Source organism: Drosophila nasuta, chromosome 3 (genome assembly GCF_023558535.2).
Source record: "Drosophila nasuta strain 15112-1781.00 chromosome 3, ASM2355853v1, whole genome shotgun sequence".
Lineage (NCBI taxonomy): Eukaryota > Metazoa > Arthropoda > Insecta > Diptera > Drosophilidae > Drosophila > Drosophila nasuta.
In genome coordinates this window covers 40,670,783-40,690,342 of record NC_083457.1, presented here as the reverse complement: position 1 = coordinate 40,690,342, position 19,560 = coordinate 40,670,783, and the positions used below count along the sequence as shown (strand labels likewise).

Genomic DNA, 19,560 nt, shown 5'->3' with positions numbered 1-19,560 from the left:
GATTAATATGAAATAGAAGTATGGGATTTTGTTTAGTATTTAAGAAAAAAACACAAAAATTTATATTTTTTTTTTTATTTTGTGTGCTTTATTTTAATGAAATATTTATTAGACCTATAAAACGCTTTCAATTAAATTAATTAATTATGCCATTTACTGACTGTGCTCAGATTCTATAAAGAGTTTCTAGACTTACATAAGGAAGATGATTCAATCATTAATCGAATAATTAAGGAAATCCAAGTCAAACTGCGAAATTAGCTCGAGAATCGCACAGATTTCGCTTTAGCTATCATTTTGATGAATTCATTTAATTATTATGATTGTTTTGTATTGACTTCCTATATGTGTGTAAGTATGTGCATATATCAAGAGAGCTCTACTGGCACATTAACCAGATTGGCATAATAAACAGTACACCCACTTGAGGACTCAATTGAATGCGATTCAATTCGTATTTGTATGCACAATTTGGCATTGTTTTTTTGTACGTATTTTCATTTTGATTTGCCTCTTAAATGAGCACAACAAAAGCGCACAAATTAATTGAAAATAATAACGAGATATATCAATGTATACAATATATGTATATGTATATGTATCTGAGGGGCGACACACGCGATGCGATGTGACTGAAATCGCATCAATTTCATATGAAACGCGCTTTGTTCCGAGAGTTAACTTTCAAGTGGGTGCATTGAGGCAACCACCAAACTAAATGGAGCTGAGATTGTGACTCTGACTGTGGTTGTGCTTGTGGCTGGCTGCCAATGCGATTTGTGTATTTATCAATTTGTGGGGTCCTCATACCTACACGTACTCTCGATGTATCTGTATCTGAGACGTTGTTGTTTATTTTTATTTTTTATTACGTTTATCTAGCAATCTTAAGCCAATTTAATAAGCAGCTTGAACGCAAAGTTGAGCTGTCAGTGGTAACATGATTAATCAGCGCAACGCATAACAATTGAAGATACTTCACAGAGACAGAGAGAGAGAGAGAGAGAGGGAGAAGTGTGTGAGGGAGGGAGAGATGAACTGAATCCCAACGCCCACGTTGAGCGCTCTTGATGGATGCGAGAGGCAAAGTCATGTGGCAAGCGTTGACTTCACTTGGCTTTCTTTCCAAGCTGTCTGCATATGGAGTAAGTACTCCATTGAGAGAGCGAGACCCTTCTGTGATATGATTCTGCACAACATTTTAGATACATCATCGTGCAACGAAATGTTTGACAAATGAACGAACTGGTTTACTTCACTCTTTTTTGACTCCATAAATAAATGAGCCTCATCAAAATCAAACGATTTACAATTTTCAACGACAACAATTTTATCGCCCCAATCAAAACAACATGACGCGTCCAAAAAAAAGAAAAAACGAATAAAAAATGCAGTTGAAATTGTTATTATTTTGATTTTTTTTTTTTGTTAACAATTTTCAAGCACATTTGCTTGACATGCTGGTTTCGTGTACAAAATATTTTGATAGTGATCACAACAACAAAAAGCAATTGAGTTAGAGACTTCGACAGCGGCAACCACCACAACAACAACAACAACAAAGACAACGACTTCGGGTCACACTTTGCATTCTCATCTAAATGAAATTATTGTCTCTTAGTTATTTTTGTTGCTCATAAATTTCTGTTGATTTTTTCCCTTTAATAAACCTATAAACAAATGCATCAACATATTGTATAGGTTTTATGTATATTTGTATTTTATTTGATTCCCTAATAACCTAACTGTTAACTCAACTGACGTGTCGAGTTTTCCAAACAGAGACGTCAATCGTCTGCCAAAAAAATTGTTTTGAAAATGCCCAGTGAAATCTTTCTCTTTCTCTCGCGATTGCATTGCCAGGCACGTAGTTGGGAAATGTTAATAATTGTATGAAGTTCATGCGAGTGCAGTAGTAAATATCATTTCAATGCAGGAATTTCATTGCACATTCAACTGACACTGGCATTGAATTGTTGATAGGGGTTCACTCAGACGACAACAAATCGACAGCAAACGGCAATTTATGTTTGACTTCGACTTCGACTTCCACGCAAAACGCAGTCTCAACTGTTATTAGACTAGACGTTTGGGCCTTAGGCCTCTATATATTGATAACTTACACAAATATATCTACATATATCCGATTTAATTGACTTTGAAAAAACGTTGAAGGTTTCTGAGTGAATGCTGACATGTGATCTCTTCTTTAGTCGTTAAATTATCGATTTTGTTCACTATAGAAATTTCAATAAATATTTAAGATTCAGCATTAATTAATCATTAATTAATTTAATTGTTATTCATTTTAGTTCAATAATTGATAATAATTATATATACAACAAACTGTAGAAGAATGACATTCCATTTATTTCCCTACATATTTCACAATGTTTCTAATAGCCTCGATCACACGAAAGTTGCGCTTTTTTATATCGATTTCCTAATTTCTTCCTACCGATAATTACTTAATTCCAGTGTTGTGTACTTGATGATAACACAATTTAAGTAATGAGTAAATAATATATCAAAATATCCGTATAATAAAAGATAACATCTAGTAGTTTTTAGTTTCACAGAATGAAGGAAAAGCTTTATAAAATTTAGTTACATTTTCGATTTTTGTAATCGATAAAAATTTTATTTATAATACTGAGAAAACTGTCACGTAAGTTATGCAAATACACTGACAGAGAGTCTAATCATTGTGTCATCAACGAGTCGTGAAGTAAGTTACCATATTTATGTTTTTAAATAATAACTTCAAAATGTGACGTTGCATAGCGAACTCTGCAAAGTTCAGCTGATTCAAGACAATCTGTTTAGGTGGGTAGTGACTTTCGATGGGTCTAAAGATACTCCCTATGAGGGTGGCAAATTCATATTGCCAGTTCTCCTTCCAATCAGTTACACATTCGATGAGCCAACGGTTTAATCTATAACTCGAGTCTGTGAGAACAAATGGTCGCAAGTCTGTTCAATGGGACAGCTCTTCTTATTCATTTCCCTGATGATCATGTACCTCGATATATACATACATATATAGCCAAGTGAGTGGACCAATTGTTATACGAAATAAAAAAGCCAATTTGGTTTTTCAAAAACATTTTATTATTTGATGATTTTGTGCCAGCACTTTTTGGTGTTTAGAAACGATATAGAGACACATAAGATTACATACATTAATACGCTAGCTACGTAGAGCACTCGGTATCAACTTCTACCAGATAAACATACATATATCTGAAATTATAGATTAACATACAATACAATACACATACATACAGACTAACATAAATTTATGGCTAAGGGGAAAAACTATACAGAAACTAGGCGACAAATGACACAAATGGCGATAATGTTGTCCTACATTTAGATAAATGATACAAGGATCTATAATCTAGTATAGTATGTAATATATGCACTTTAATACACGGGGCCATCGCATTAATTGAGTGGCAGATAGAGGAGAAAAGATTTTGAACACTTAGACCTAATAAACTACGATGTGTGTGTGTTTGTTTTTTTGTGTGTGATGAGTTATCGTTAGTTAGGATTTTGGTGCTTAGATTTAGATTTGCATTTAAATGTAGTAGTTAAGCAGGTGGAAATTTCATTTACTTAAAGTACGCTTGAGTTTTGCAAGAAAGAGCGAGCGAAAGAGATACTTTGCTCTCTTTTCGTTAGATCGAGCCAATATCTAGAGAGCTGGGATCAGGCTGAGGCACAATTGGCGTAAAGCTGAACTCGAATGCCTTCTATACTTTAGTTCTTACATTAATTAGTATTCAGGTTGTGATTATTTATATTATTATTATTATTATTAATATGTAGTAGTAACCATTTACTAAACAATTCTTTTTTTTTATTTTTCAAATTTATCTTAACTAAAGTCCTTTGGATTGTGATATAGTTGATTTGTAGCTGCAAGCTGCTGCAGCGACTCCTCCTCCAACTTATTTTCCTTCTGCTGCTGCCTCTCCTCACTTATTCTTGGGCATGTGGCGCTTCATGTGGAGTGCCAGATGATCGCTTCGCGCAAAGCTGCGCTCACAGACGATGCACTTGAAGGGCTTGGCGCCAGTGTGTTTGCGATAATGTCGCGTCAGTTCATCGGAGCGAGCGAAGCGCCATTCGCATTCAGGCCACTGGCACGTGTAGGGTTTTTCACCTGTAAGGAAATAAAAAAAATTTATTATTTAATAAGATTCTTAGAATTGAATTCTATAGTAGAAAAGTATAGCTAGAAAAATAGCTGAAGCCTTGTAATATTTTGTGTTTTCATTTTTATTTAGTTAAAAATTGGAAAAGAAATTTCAACCACAACTAACCGACAACTTTAAATCATTATAGTGGCCAAACTACATTTATTTTCTCACTTTTTGTTTTTAATATAAATTCTCTACCAAACGAAAGCACCAGAGATTATTTTTACAAAAACTTCGTGATTAGTATTTGCAATGTTTCGAAGTTGAATTTCTGACATTTCAAGCTTTAGATCTCAAGATACACGCACATTTTGTAAAATATATAGATAACTATCGATTTAACATTAATTTATGTAGTTGTAAGAATTGTATTCCCAATTATTTTCTTAATGAATTTCATATTCTTTATACGACATGTACTTATAAAGTCAGTGTCTAAAAGTTGCTTGAGTGAACTGCCAAAACACCAGCAAGCAATCAAAGACTTTGTCATATTGTGATTTAGGGATTGATATGTTATTTGTATGCGACGATGACTCTCCTTTAATTTGGTTAACTAGTGAGGCACGATGCTGAACTGCCATGGAACAGAGTGGAGTTGAGTAGAGTATGTCATCAAAGAGCTACTTGTCTTGCATTGACATACGAGTGCAGCAGCAATGTGCTTTAAACATGTATTCACAAATTAACATTTTCATTGAATTTTCATGTAACTTGGGAACAACGACACGACGATGACGACAAGCAAACGGCAGCTGGAGCAAACAAATGGTAAGTCAATTCGCAGTCAGACTTACGCTCAGTCTCTCGTATTTTATGATACGGAGTCAGTTTTTTGGTTTCGGTTTTTTGCTGTGGCACACGACTCTTGCGGCTGGCGATGGCCCATTACCAGCAACACAGCAAAAGGTAACAGCAACTTCAACAACAACACAACGACATCGACAACAAAACAAACACGACGACATTTGCAAGTGACTTTTGCTCAGCTCAGCTCATGTCGAGGTACAAAACAGAAATGCGACCGGCCGGTGCCCAATACTGTTTCTGTTTTTTTACCCCGCTGCTCTATGACTAATTCCCTCCAACTGGTCGCTCAAATTGTCGGCATACATATGTTTGTATATCTCTGAGGTATCCAAGTGTTTTCGGCATTACAAGCCCGATTGCTGTGCTATACACAACACATAAGCATAAACAGCGACATCAACATCCACATCAACATCAACATAAGCATAAACATTCGTGTTCAAACTGAAATTGAATGAAATAATTATTGCGGTTTTAAATTTTGCTGAACTTGACATTTTATGGCATTATCCAGCCATTGTCTTTCCGTGCTCCATTCCAAACTGAAGCCCACTCAAGCGAAGTACTACATTGAATAGTTCACTTTGGTGTCCACATCGAATTCAATTGGCTGTGGATCAATACCCTTGACTGATTCTCAGTTATTTTCAATTGTATAAATATATATGTTTAAACATGAATATTTGAGAGAGCAAAGCTTTCAGGGGTTCTCTTTTATGTAAATGCAACACTGCAGATATCGATGCTTGTTTTAGATTTGGATATAATAAAATATCGATAAAGATTTATCGATAGTGTTTACAATGCAACTTTATTTAATTCATATTTAGATTTTGTATCTACTAGAGTTTATTTTAAATGTCTGTAGGGCGCTTAAAATATATATAATATCTTGTAGTTATATATATAGATAGATCTATTGATAATGAGAAGTCTTTATAATTGGGGCTAATTTTAAATGTTTGTAAAACAGTTAACATATAAATAATACCACATATGTAATTGCAACTCTGCGAATATCGATGATTGTTGTAGATTTCCGATGAGAAAATATTGGGGATTTACTCTATCGATTATACTGCAGCTTTGCAATTTTATTCGATTTATAATTTGATTTATTTGTGTCATTTATAATGCTCTTCTGCAATTGTCTTTTTCTCAAATGTCTGTAAATAATATAATGGATAATATTTTGCCAGTCAAATCTCTTCACACTTCGATGACACTACAGCGGAATTAAGTCGCACTTCTAAGCTCATCTAAGCCCTGAAACCCTTTTCACAACATTTATCACTCACAAGTTGTTGCTGTTTTTGTTGTTGTCGTTATTTGTATTTTACAAGTCTAGTTTTTTTCTTCGAATGAAATTCCCCTTCAGAGAGGAAGAGGGAGATACTTCGCTCAAGTTGAGGCACTTGGAGTGGCACTCAGCTGACACTTTTGTAGGATTTTCGTCTAGAAACTCAATACGGGCGACTCGTGGCGTGACTTATTGGTTTATTTAGATCTCTTTTAATGAATTTAAGTGCCTCGAAGATGACTGAACATAATCAAAAAAAAATTTACCTATCGACACTTACAAGCCAGTTCTTCTCAATATCTGTCTATGTGTGTGTGTGTGTAAGAAGCTTTTGTTTGAGGGCAAAAAAACATTGATAAATGGCTGGGCTTTGATGCTGAGTTGAGTCATCGATGGCCACAGCCAGCTGCCCAAATAGAACAAACAGCATAGAGCAACGCTATCGCCACACTCGTGGGAATATCATTTGGCAACGCAAAAAAAAAAAAATTAAGCAAAACAAAGATCAGCATCAGCATCGGATCAGACAACAAACAAAAAATTAAAGTTATGTAAATTGTTGTTTTGTAATGTGCGATGAACGCAATGCGATAAAAACGAACGGAATTACTTCATAATTTTTGAACCAAGAGCGCGCGATAAGTGCAACATGCACTAACAATCAACCTACTCATAAATACAAACACACACACACACATTTACATACATATAAATTAAGGCTTCGAGTGCCCAAAACGAGCTCGAAGACAAGTCTAGCCGCAGGCCTCACACTCAACCCAGGCGCAGAGTCCGAGTCGCGAGTCCAAGTCCCGATTGGACCTCCTCCAGTTCCAGCCGTGGCATAAAAATCAAACTAATTTATGGCAACGCAAACATATTAGCAAACAAATCAGTACAAAATAAGCCCAGCCCGGTGGGCAATCTACACTGCACAGCCACAGCTAGAGCCCGAGCCACACATTCAGTCTTTCAGTTTTCCACCTAGGGAGGGACTCGGGCTGTCCTCTCTGTCTGTCTGCTGATATGCACAATTTATGCGTTCGTTTGCCGCATAAAGATTAGTTACCAAGTGATTTTCTAATCGTCGCGTCCAGATAAAAAACAAAAAGCTCAAATAAATACGCCAAATTTACGACTCCAAAAACAAAAGACTTAGGCAACGAACTTGCCTAGGGGATATGCATGAAATGATTTTGTGCGTTTTTCCTGCAAATATTGAGAGACCAAAATAACGAAAAACAACAAAAAAACCTTATGCTCTTCTACATTGCCCTGGCCTGCTAATCAGCAGCGACAACACTCCAGCTGTTGTCTGGCGCCACCAAAATGCCGCAGCTTCAAAATTGCATGAAAAATGTGTGTTCACAAGTGTAAGAGTGTGTGTGTGTGTGTTTAGGTTGGGCGTGCGACGACGCGACGTTAACTAAGTCAAAAGCCAAACAAACGGACAGCCATCAGACGGTAGCCCCACTCAAAAAATCAACTGCAAAATAGTTTGGCCAAAAGATATGAACTAAGGCACTTGAGCATTAGGCCACAAGATGCAGCGTGGTTGTTCGTGTTGGCCCTGGGCGGGCGGAGGCAGGCAATTAAAACCGCTTAAAACGAAGATTTATGGGTTAGCATTGAAGTGTCCTAGATAAAGTGTGCTGGAGAAAAGGAAGACGGCAAAATGAGAAGGCAAAACAGCAAAACTTCAAGAACTTGAATGGAAGTTTAATAAAAATTTTAAATATTTCAATTGAGTGTTTAAATTTATATTTATAAAATTGAATAATAATTCATTTTCAAGTATTTTGTACAAGCAAAACAATTACATAATAATCGCATAGTATGAAAGAGCATCGCTAATTTCACCTTGAATCTGTTATTTTTGCATTGAGCACTTGTCGTCGGGTTCATCAAATGCCTCGTTTTCCTTTAGCTGGGGCGTTAAGTTTATCAGTTAAGTGAAAATCAGCACAGCACAGCGCAAAATCATAATAATAAAATGTTTTTTAATGCAGCGTTTTAAGTTTGCGCATAAATCAGCTGGTCATGTGCGATTAATAAAAACAACAAGGAGATGCGGAGACTGAGAAGGCTAAAGCAGCAGATCGCGGTTGCTTTTTGGGGCTGGGTCGAGAGTTGAAAGTCGCCAAGTTGGCAGTCGCAACGTCGTCGAATCAGGGGCATAAAACGTGTGGCCCATAAAACGAAGACAGGTGATCAACAACATCAGGCAACAACGGGAGGCAGTCAGGGAGGCAACTCAGTCCAAGAGACTGAGTGTAGGACAGAACGACGTCTGAAGCAACTGAAAATAACGTCAAGTGTAATCTGAGCAAGAAGGAAATGCAGGCCAAACGTGCGCCCAGCTGATGGCGTTGGCGATTGTTGATGTTGTTGATGTTGATGTTGCAACTGACCACAAAAAAACTCCGACCAACAACAACAACAACTCGAAACGAGAAGAAAAACCGAAACAAAAACAAACCGTAGAAATCACGATTTTTGTGGTTGTATTTTTGCAACGAAATTGAAAAAAGCAAAAGGCGCTGCAAGCTCTTGGCAAATTATGTGCTGGCAACTACAAATATGAGCGCGCGAATTAATCAAAAGTCTCTTTTTTGTTGTTGTTGTTGTTGTTGCCTTCGCCAAGTCAAGTCAGTTGCCCAATGCAGCTGCGCAATGTACTATATACTCCATGCTATAGCTCATCGTCAGCCGATCTGTGGTGTGGTAATAAGCCAGCCCACGCCTACAAAGCTCTGGTTGCTGCTGTCCCAGCATTGAACTCTCTATGTAAGTATGTGGCTTGCGGCTACTTTGTAACTGAAGCCAGGTGGGTGATGGGTGGGTCAGTGGTGCAGTTAACAATCAATAACAACTCACCAGTGTGTATCCTTTGATGCGCCTTCAAATGTGAGCTCTTCGTATACACCTTGGAACAACCTGAGAAGAGAATTGGAGAAAGAAGTCGTTAAATTCGATAGTTCGATAGTTAGGAAAAGCTGGAAAGACTTATGCACAATTAAAGCGAATATATACGTATGCAAAGTAAGAAAGAGGGAGGCAAAATTAGAGAGATTTATTCGGTATATTTCAAACCCAGCTCAAGAAATTCTTTGGCAGTTTTGTAGATGCGCTGGCAACACAATTTAGACGACTAAACAGTCACATCGATTTTGAAATGAAGAGCTAAACAATAAATTGAATGATAATTAAAAATAAAATATAAATATAGGATTGGCTTGAGCTCTTAAAATACTTGCAAAGTATGAAAAATCAATGTTAATTCATTGAGCATTTGGGAAGATATCAATTACTTATTTATTTTTGGAATGTGTTGACTAAATAATGAATTCAAAGGAAAGAATGCTTTAAGCAGTTGGTACCCAAATAAACTTTGAATGCTATTTAGTGACTAAAGCAAAATATTGAAAAAAAAGATTGTAATTCATTGCTGAAATGAAAGTAATACTCGTAAGTAATATACCAATTGAGTCACTAATCAATTTTAGCAAGTAAAAGAAGAAAAAAGACTTGTTGACTGATTGCAACGATTTGCTAAAGACTTAAAATCTGGCATTAGCTAAGCTGTTGCATGCAGCATTTTGGTGTAATTTAAAGTAGATATCTGCTTGACCAGTTGCTGAAAATTGAATGCACAATTTATTTTGGGGCGCAGAGCAAACACATTTGAAGCACAGCCGAAAATCTTGATAAGATGACTATGAGAAAACAGTTGAGAAAAGAGTGAAGTTGGGTTGCAAAAGGCAGCTGTGGTTGTTGCAACAGCAAGAGCAACAGCAGCAGCAGCAGCAGTGGGTCAGTGGGCGTCATCGCCTTTAATTAAGCCCATGCAGCTGGTAGATGCGAGTGAGATGCGAAATGCGAGATGTAAGATGGATGCTGCAAGATGCCAGTTGCAAGCTTCGAGTTGCAACTTGCAACTGATGTTGTGTCGAGTAGCTGGGAACTAAGTTGGGTGAAAGTTTTGCACAAGATTCACTTGCGGACACAGCATGAGACATTTACTACGTCTGAGGCATAAAAGGATGCTTAGAGATCCCAACACGTCCGCTCTAATTGAAAGCTGAGTACAACGTGCCTCGCATACAAAAGACAATGCCAAAAGTTGGCGGCTAAAAATACTCGCACCAAGCTGACAAACATGGCCAAAGCGAATTGATAGCTAAAAAGCGAGTCAAGAATGTTGCGTCGACGCCAAGCAAAAGAAACCAACAGCAACAACAGCAACAACGACAACGATGACAGTTAGACGCGTGATTGGCTTGGACTGTGTTTCGAGTTACGAGGATTGCTGATCACAGCCAACTTCTGAGACATAACTCACTTGCCACGCAGTTGCAATCTCGTCGCGAGTCGTGTGCAACTTGCAGTCGCACTCACAGTTGGAGTTGCAAGTTGCAAGTCTTGCAGTCTGATGCGTGCGTTTATGGCATAATAACTTCATTTGGACAACATTTTTGTAGCTTGGCCAAGGCAGCAATCGTTTGATCGAGGGGGGCAGCAGCAGCAGCTCCAATATTTGTGGTCTTTTTTTTTTATTTTTGTTTGTTTTGTCTAAAAATGGCCACGGCAAACGTGTCAGACAATTGTCAATTATTTATTAGTGGCAACGCACGTAGCCACAGAGCCAGAGACGCCACCGACAGACATTCAATAGATGGACAGACGATCGCTTGGCTAGACAACGTCAGGCATTTAGTTTCGGGTTAAGTGCTTTTTGGGTTCTCCATCCAAGCTAATGGATACACACACACACAGACACACTTCGAAACGAATTCACGTGTATGTAAAGTATTTGATTCGATTCAATGTTTCTGATTGATCCACGCTGATAGCATTAACTATTTTTGGAAGCTCCTCAGTTTGCCGCTACTTAAGCGATTTGTCTCTATTTGGCATAAGCTTCCATTCAGTTGTTGCTTCATTCAAATTACTATAAGTGGAATTTCACATCGTCGATTCACACAGCAGATGAGTTCATTGATATGTTATTAAAGTTTACTTATTTGTGTAAAGATATTGGTTTTCTCATTTGCTTTAACTGTTACTTCAACTGAGCGTGGTAATTTCATTTGTGTAATTCAGTATAATTATATACTGTGGCTTTTGTATTAAAATTGATTGTAATTAAAAGTTTGTTTTATACCCGATATGCAAAGGGTAGAAAACTACTAAAACTTTGTGGCTCCAGAATAAGCTAGTCACGATTCATGGTATATCTGGTATATAATTTCGGTATATTTCTAAAATAATACCGCACTGTTTTGCTCGACAATATCTTTCTTACTTGATTTTGATATAATCTTGTTTAATTTTTGTCAAGGATAAAAGATATTTCATTAGCTTCATTATTTATTAAGTTTTAGTGGACTTTTGCTAAAATGCTCTGCAGACTTTTTCATTTAACCAAATTTTTAATATAGATTACTTATCTTCTTAGCTCTAACAATTTGACATTTGTTTATATTCCTATGATGTTTCAAGCAGTGAAATCTCTGCTTTTGTTTTAGTACTATTCGCTATTTGCTTTTACTTTCTTTAGCACATTTGTTTATTTTCTTATTTACACTTGATTGTCTTTAAAAAGAAAGATACACTTCCCTTTCATACACTAACTGCAACTCGCCGTTAAGCTCATAGTTAACAAAATGCCAAGTCTGACATTGAAAATTTAAGTGTAACGCAGCTTGACTCAGTCAGACAGACAGAAAGACAGACAGATGAGAGAGTCTCTTACATAAGTATGGCACTAGCTAATTAGAATTACAAAAGAGGGGAACAAAATTAGAAAAAGCGCCACAACAGCTGTCAATGGCAAATGGCATGAAACGGACGGAAAGATAATAAATAAATGTATAGATAAATGGAGAATAAATAAATGCCGATTGGAAAAACGCGCTACGCATGCGCAATGAGAACAAGATCTGTTGTGGCTAAGTTGAGTACTAGACGATGTAATGCCAGCGGGGAAGGGGAACAGAGGAGCTGCTTGGAAAGTGTCGCAAAGCGCGCGAAATGATAAACGACTTAAGCATGCAGCGCATCCCAAGCAGAAGCTGTGCGAGAGTGGGGCGAGGGGAAAGTGGGACAACTAGTTGACGAAGTTAAAGATTGCACTCACCCACAAAATCACAGTGATGGATGCGTCGCTTCTCCAGCTCAGGATTATTGCGTCGATTATAGCGCACAGTGCGCACGCTCATCAGACTGGCGATGTGAGCTGGCGTCCCTGGCTGATGATGCGAGTGCCTGCCACGTCGTCCTCCTCCTCCGCTTCCTCCTCCTCCTCCTCCGCTGCTTGGAGGTGGTGGTGGCTGTGACACAGTCTGTTGTTGCTGTTGCTGCTGCTGTTGTTGTTGTTGTTGAGCTGCTGCTGCTGCTGCGGCGGCAGTTGCTGCATGGGCGGGCGTGAGAGTGGTGAGCGTAGTGGGCGTGGTCGCGCCTAGCAGCTGCAACGTAGGCGCCGGATTGACCAGACTGGGACACAAGCCAACCAATCCGTGTCCCTGCTGATAGGGCGGCGGTGGCGTGCTGCGTCTCTGGGCCTGAGCAACGGCAGCAGCAGCAGCCACCATGGAGGCGCCTGGACTGCCGGGATCTGAGCTGGGCGGCGTCAGCGGGGGCACGAACATGTGGCGCGTCGAGTTGGAGCTCGACGAGTTCGAGGAGGCGCTGCCTGCCGATGAGGAGGCAGAGCTAACCGAGGGCGTGCTGGGCGCAGCCGGTGGACAAAGCTGCAACTGTTGTTGCTGCTGTTGTTGTTGTTGCTGCTGTTGTAGTAGATGTTGAGCTGTGGGCGTGGCAGTGTTTGGTGACGCTGTGACAGCTGCTGATGGCGGGTGTATTTGGTATTTGGTGTGAAATGTCTAAGGAGAAAAGTAGAGAGAGAGAGAGCATACAAAGAGTTAGAGATTGTTGTTGTTGTTGTTGTGGGAGCTGTCAAGAGGTTGAGCACGATTCTCTCACCTGACTGCTGTGCCAGCTGTAGCCATAGCTGTTGCTGCTGCTGCTGCTGGTGACGATGCTGTTGCTGCTGTTGTTGTTGCTACTGTTGCTGCTGGTGCCACCAGACACATTGCTATTGCTGCTGCTGCTGTTGTTGTTGCTGCTACTGTTCAGATAGCCAGCGGCTGATGCGCTGCTCAGCTGAGATGCGTATTGTTGCTGATAGGAGTTGCTGCTGTCGTTGCCCGCTTGCGGTTGCTTTGGGCTGTTGCTGCCACTGTGCTGATGTTGCTGCTGCTGCTGCTGCTGTTGCTGATGCAGCTGCAGCTCAACAACTTCAGCAGCGGGTGGCAGGCCAGGCAACGAGAGACTCGGATGATGCTGGTACAAGTGTTGCTGCTGTTGTTGATAATGTTGCTGATAGTGTTGCTGCTGCTGCTGCTGCTGCTGATGGTAATGTTGTTGTTGCTGTTGCTGCTGCTGCTGATGGTGTTGTTGTTGCTGCTGCTGGTGTTGCTGTTGCTGTTGTCGCTGCTGCTTTTCAGTTTTTATCTCCATGGGACTGAGCATTGGTGTCGAGAAAGTTTCGAGCAGAGTTTCATCTATTGCTTCCATTTTGACCTGTGGCAGCAACTGTTGCTGCTGTTGTTGTGTTGCCGCCGCTGCCGCTGGATTGTCGCTGCTGTTGCTGCCGTGTGCCACCGCATTGCTGGCACTCAGCATCAGCGCATTCTCTGGATCAATATTCTGTATTGAGGTGGCAATATCATCCCACAGCGCTGGCCGTTGATATGGATCGTCGAGGGGATCGCCGAAGAGAGCCTCTTTGTTTTTGGTTTCTACATTTAAAGTGTGGGGTAAAGGAAATCGGTTTATAATAATACCAACACGTATACAACAACTGTAACTTGCTAATGCCTTATGCAAATCCATCGAAAGATACTCGCAGTGGAATTATTAATGTAAACAAAGAAATCTCGCATATGCATGAAATTTATAAACAGCCAAACGATTTGTTTGACTATTTTTTAGCTGACTGAATAGTGTAGAATTTTAGTGTGTGGAGAGTTGAGAGTGGAGACAAAACTTTAAAGTAATCTTAGGTTTGAGTATATTATTTTCACCACATTAGTGAAACTTCTTATATTTCTGATTCATTTTGTTGTAACTCAATTTAAGAGTGGAGAGTTGAGAGTGAAAACTGAAGACTAAAGACTATTTTCCCTAAAGTTTCAAGGTAGTTAAAGTTCGATTGATTTATTTGAAGCTATACTGGAGTATGGAGAGTAAATAGTGGATACTGAAGTCTTAAGACTATTTAATTTAACGAAAGTTGAGAGTGGATACTGAAGTCTCAGGACTAATAAATCTAATGAGAGTTGAAAGAGAAGACTGGATACTAAAGACAGCTTAATCTTAAGTTTTATATTCAAATTCATTATTTCCTACTCTCAACTATATCTGTGATTAAATTTCTTCTATTTTTAATTGAGTATTTTTTTTAAAGGTGAATTTTCTGTGAGCTAAGCGTAGAGATAGAGAATAGACTCTATTCAAATTAAATTTATCACCCTTTGTTTAAGACTAATATTCTTAAATTAGTTCAGGGTAAACTTTAACAATGTGAAATTGAATTTTTTCAACTTTTAATTTCGAAAAGTCTCCAAAACTATTTGCAGCGCATTTGAAGTTCGGGTAGACCTCAATCTACACGCCTTACACTCAGTCTCCCGCTTGTCTGCCATATAGTGTCTCAAATTTCACATTCGCCAGAGAGAAACGCAGCTATGAAACAAACGTCGACGACGTCTGCGACTTTGTCTTCGTTTAGTCGTTTTGCTATTGACTTGTGAGATTTCACCATGCGTGTAATTTTGTGTGCCCAGCTTCCCCTCCATCTTCTACTTACCATATAGATACTCCTTCTCGGCGCTGTTGGCAGCTGTTGGATTGCCCCCCGCGCCGTTGCCCGCTGCCCCGGCATACCCAAGTGCCACATCGTAGGGCGCTCCATCGTAGAGAGGCGCGCATCCATAGGCGGAATTTGAATTGGAATTGGGCGAGATGGCGGGTTGTTGTTGTTGCTGCTGTTGTTGTTGCTGATCGCTGGCATAACTGGAGGCAGCTAGCTGCCAAGCATCTAAAGCTGCTCCACTCTCGCCGCTCTGGAGACTGTGATGCAAATGCTGATGATGATGTTGATGATGATGCGCATGCGAATGCGAATGATGATGCGAATGCAGGTGATGATGATGGAACTGATGATGGTGATGATGTTGTGAGGCTGCCGAATTGTTGTTGTTGTTGTTCCCCGTTTGGCTGTCGTTGCTGCTGCTGTTGTTGTTATTGTTGTTATTCGTACTATTGTTGTTGTTGTTGTTGGAGGCAGCAGCTGCCGCTGCCAACACTTCCAGTTCAACATCGGCCGGCTCAATCTTATGCAGACGTCCCATCAGCTGATAATCCAGTTCCGGGGACTGCAAAAAAGAGATCAAGAAAATCGTTAGTAAATTCTCATAAATTTTGATTAAACTTTTATCGCTGGGCCAACACTCTCTGAGACATTGCCACTTTCCGCTTATCTTTATTTCGCCCCGTTTTCTTTTCTTTATTTTTATGGCGAGCATCGCTTTAATTTTCTCGTTTCTCGTTTCTTTTGCAACGAAATTTGTTATGTTGATTTGTCCTCTGATTTTGATTTTATACCCATACACATTCTTTTATTGTCTTTCTTAATGCGCATGCAAGTTCGCTGTCAGCATTAAAGCTAAGACAGCGACTTTGTTCAAGGGGCGCCTGGAAAATTGTTAATTAATTGCATGCCAATCAATTTGTTAGCCAACAAATGTTATTGCCATATTCAAGCAGCTGTCAATTTTCTTTGCATTTAATTTATTCCACTGAAAAACAAACAAAACACTTCAACTCAATTGATCTTATCATTCAAGTACTTGGCGCGTGCAATATCTTGGTAATTTCTCTAAATATAACTGATCTATTAATCACATCAGCTATAGCTATTTATTTGCGAAATTGTCATTATAAAGTATCATTTATATAACCCAGAGATTTCATTACAAACATCATTTATTTACTATTGATTGCTAATCCTTTTGGAATTCCATACTCAGTATTTATTTACTACTGATTGATGTAATCAATTCTAAGGCTGATGGAATTTTATATCAACTTCAACACTCTCACACTCTTTTCAATCAAATCGTTTCCGTAATATAAATGTAAATTTCTAGAATCTCTTACTCTTTTTATTTTATTAATTTGCTTAACTTTGCTTGCTCATCTCTCGAAATTTTATTTGCCAACAAAAAATTTAATCCATGGGCTTGAAAGTATTGTCGCCTTTGGCTGTAGGCAAATTTTATACCCGTTACCCATAGGGAAGAAGGGTATTATAGAATCAAATAAAAATTGTATAAGTTATTTTAGAAATTCTTTTGTATGGATAAAAACGCCTATTTATTAGGGGCAAAGCTAAGCAAAACTAAGATCTTTGGGTGCCAACTTGGTATATTTTAGTACTATATGGTATATTTTTAATGCGGTACATCAATATACTAAATTTATTCTCTAGTATATTTTGGTATTTTCGCGGTCCAATTACTTGGTATATTTTAGTACTCTGAGGTATATTTGAAATGATGCCATATTTTAGTATTTTTGCTTCATATTAATTTGGTATATTTCAAGAATAATATCGCACAGTTTTGCCTTTATGCACAATGGGTAACAGGTATCTCAGAGTCGAGCACACTCGACTGTAGCTTTCTTACTCGTTTTTTGGGGTGTCTGTTAGACTCAAGACTTTAGTGACAAACAACAACATTGTTTGGCAGCTAATTTATGACAACACTTAACGTTGTTTAGGCACACATAATAATCATTTGGCAAATTAGAGAAACTTTTTTTTCCAGGCTTTTCACATGCAAATCAAACCTCGGCCCGGCCAAGAAGGTGGGCAATATATCAACCCAAAAATAACAACTTTGAGTCGAGTGTCGATCAGAGGGTCGCCAATGGATTTTTTTGGACCACAAATAAAAAAACAAAAGCTAAGCGCTGACTCAATTCGAGATATGCACAACACTGACTCACACACACACTTACACACACATAAAACCCACCAACGTAGTTCGTTTCTTTTTATGAGCTGAAAATTTACGAGCGTGGCAAATGATTTTGCCGCAATATTTTTTGCCAGCATTTTTCATTTTATTGGCTGTGGTTTTATTTTTTTTCGTTGTTTTCGTTGTTTTTGTTTTTGTGTACTTCATTTTTGGTTTTTGCAGTTTTGTGGAACGGTACTTGAAAAATGTTTGCTCGGCCCAGAGGTCAACATGGCGTGTGATAATTTTAATAGATTTTACCATTTGCCTGTGGCCCACGAATATATACGAAACAAAAAAAAAACTTATGAGTAACAATCTTAGACTGCAACTTTTCTTGGCGCATTTCCACGAATTGATTTCGATTTTCCAGCTTGGCCAGACTGAGCATGAAGCGTGTGTGTGAGTGTGTGTTGGGCCGCATTTAGTGAGCGTCACACGCAAATGACCTCATAAAAATGCGTAACGTGTCGCCTTGGAGCGTCGCGGAATCTTTAAGTGGCCCCCACGGCATTAGTTCGATCGTTCAGTTGGACTTTGCCAGTCGTCAGACGACAGTCGACGGTCGACAGTCGCAACGGTAACTTCCAACTAGCAGCGACAAGTACTTTAAGCTGAGGAGGAGGCCTGACACATTGACAACAACAACAACGACAACAACAAACCATAAGAAATAACATGAATTTCAATTATGAACCTGTTCTTTTCGGGGGGCTTTCGCTTGCCAAGTTCTCTGTTTAGAGAAATTATGTACAGGTAATTCTGTTTTTTTCTTCCTCAACTCTTATCATATTTTATACTTTTCAATAAACGTGTGTACGCCAAGTTATTTTTATTTTTTCTCAATTTCAATTTATTATAAAAGTGATTTGTTGTTGCTTTGCTTTTAGGCATTAAAATGCCGTTGTCAACAATGGCAGTCGATAAATGGGCATTAAGTACAGAAAACACATTTGCATAAATTGAGCGAAAGAGTTTGCCTATTCCTTTCTCTCTCGCTCTCTTCGTGCTAATGTCTTTTTGATATTGTTATGGTTATTGATATGGATTTGGCCCATTTTGAGGTGAGCAATAACGCAAAGAACATTATCATTGTTGTCAGTTGTTATTTAATTGTTGTCTTTTGTTTCGAAGTAAATGCATAGAATAAATTTTATTTTACTATTTAAAGAATTAATAGATTTTTCTAGTATAAAATAAATGCAGCTATAAAGAAATATATTTCCTAGTTATAACCATAAAATAATAAAGTAAAGAGCATTACTATTGTTGTCAGTTGTTACTTAATTGTTGTCTTCTGTTTGTAAGTGAAATCATAGAATAAATGTTAATTTTCCATTTTAAGAATTTATGGATTTTTCTTTAAAAATATTAATGTAGCTATTAACAAGTAAGAATGCTCGACTGTGAGACACCATAAAAATATACCAAATTAATATACTGCAAAATATACCGAATGCTATTTTTGGTATATTGATGTACTACTTCCCTATTAGTAGAGATTCAAAAATGTTTCGAATTGTTTTTCAATTACTTTATTTTACGTTATTTTTTCCTTAAATGTTCTCATTATTTGATATGTTAGTAATATTTAAGTAGTATTAAAAAGTTTAATGGTTGCTAATCAATATTTGACTATTTAAGTATAATTATAATTTACAGGAAACACACGTTTAATAATCTCATAATTTGTTGTACTCCACTATTTATTTGTTACGTTTTATTAACTCATAAATTTGCAAATAAAAAAGCTACTTCGAGCATCACAACAAAAAGAGAAATTAATATTAAAGCCTAATATATTTTTAGCAATAAAATTAGTGTTGTTCACGTAGTATATTAACTTATATTAATAGTCGCGTAGTAAATTAACAATTAAGTTCGTTGTTGGCCTTTAAATTTCTTTTCTTTTATTTTTTTTTTTGCATTTTTATTTTGAATGAAAGGTTATTTATAGCCAATATACGCATTTATTTGCCCTATAAATAGTTTAAGTTTTACGCATTCTTTTTCACTATTTCATTTATGATGGTTTTCTTTTTGTGTGGGCGCCCATTTCTATTATTTATTCCCACATTCCCGTAGAGCATTTAGCCATTTAATTTATTATACTCTGCAGCGTATTTGCCACAGTTCTAAAGGTGGTTTTCTGTTTAGA

At 38.0% G+C, this 19,560-nt stretch overlaps 1 protein-coding gene across 1 annotated transcript in view; it reads right to left on the bottom strand.

Annotated features, from left to right (window-relative positions):
• Nucleotides 1–2,619: 2,619 nt before the first annotated feature.
• LOC132791902 (dendritic arbor reduction protein 1) overlaps nucleotides 2,620–19,560 on the bottom strand; it is a 38,842-nt gene continuing 21,901 nt past the window's right edge. Inside the window, exons 2-6 of the mRNA XM_060801027.1 lie at nucleotides 15,188–15,755; nucleotides 13,300–14,117; nucleotides 12,455–13,199; nucleotides 9,193–9,252; nucleotides 2,620–4,171 (exon numbers count right to left, since the gene is read on the bottom strand). Of these exons, the coding sequence (XP_060657010.1) occupies nucleotides 3,984–4,171; nucleotides 9,193–9,252; nucleotides 12,455–13,199; nucleotides 13,300–14,117; nucleotides 15,188–15,755 (2,379 nt within the window). The 3' untranslated portion in view covers nucleotides 2,620–3,983. The remainder of the gene's footprint in view (nucleotides 4,172–9,192; nucleotides 9,253–12,454; nucleotides 13,200–13,299; nucleotides 14,118–15,187; nucleotides 15,756–19,560) is intronic.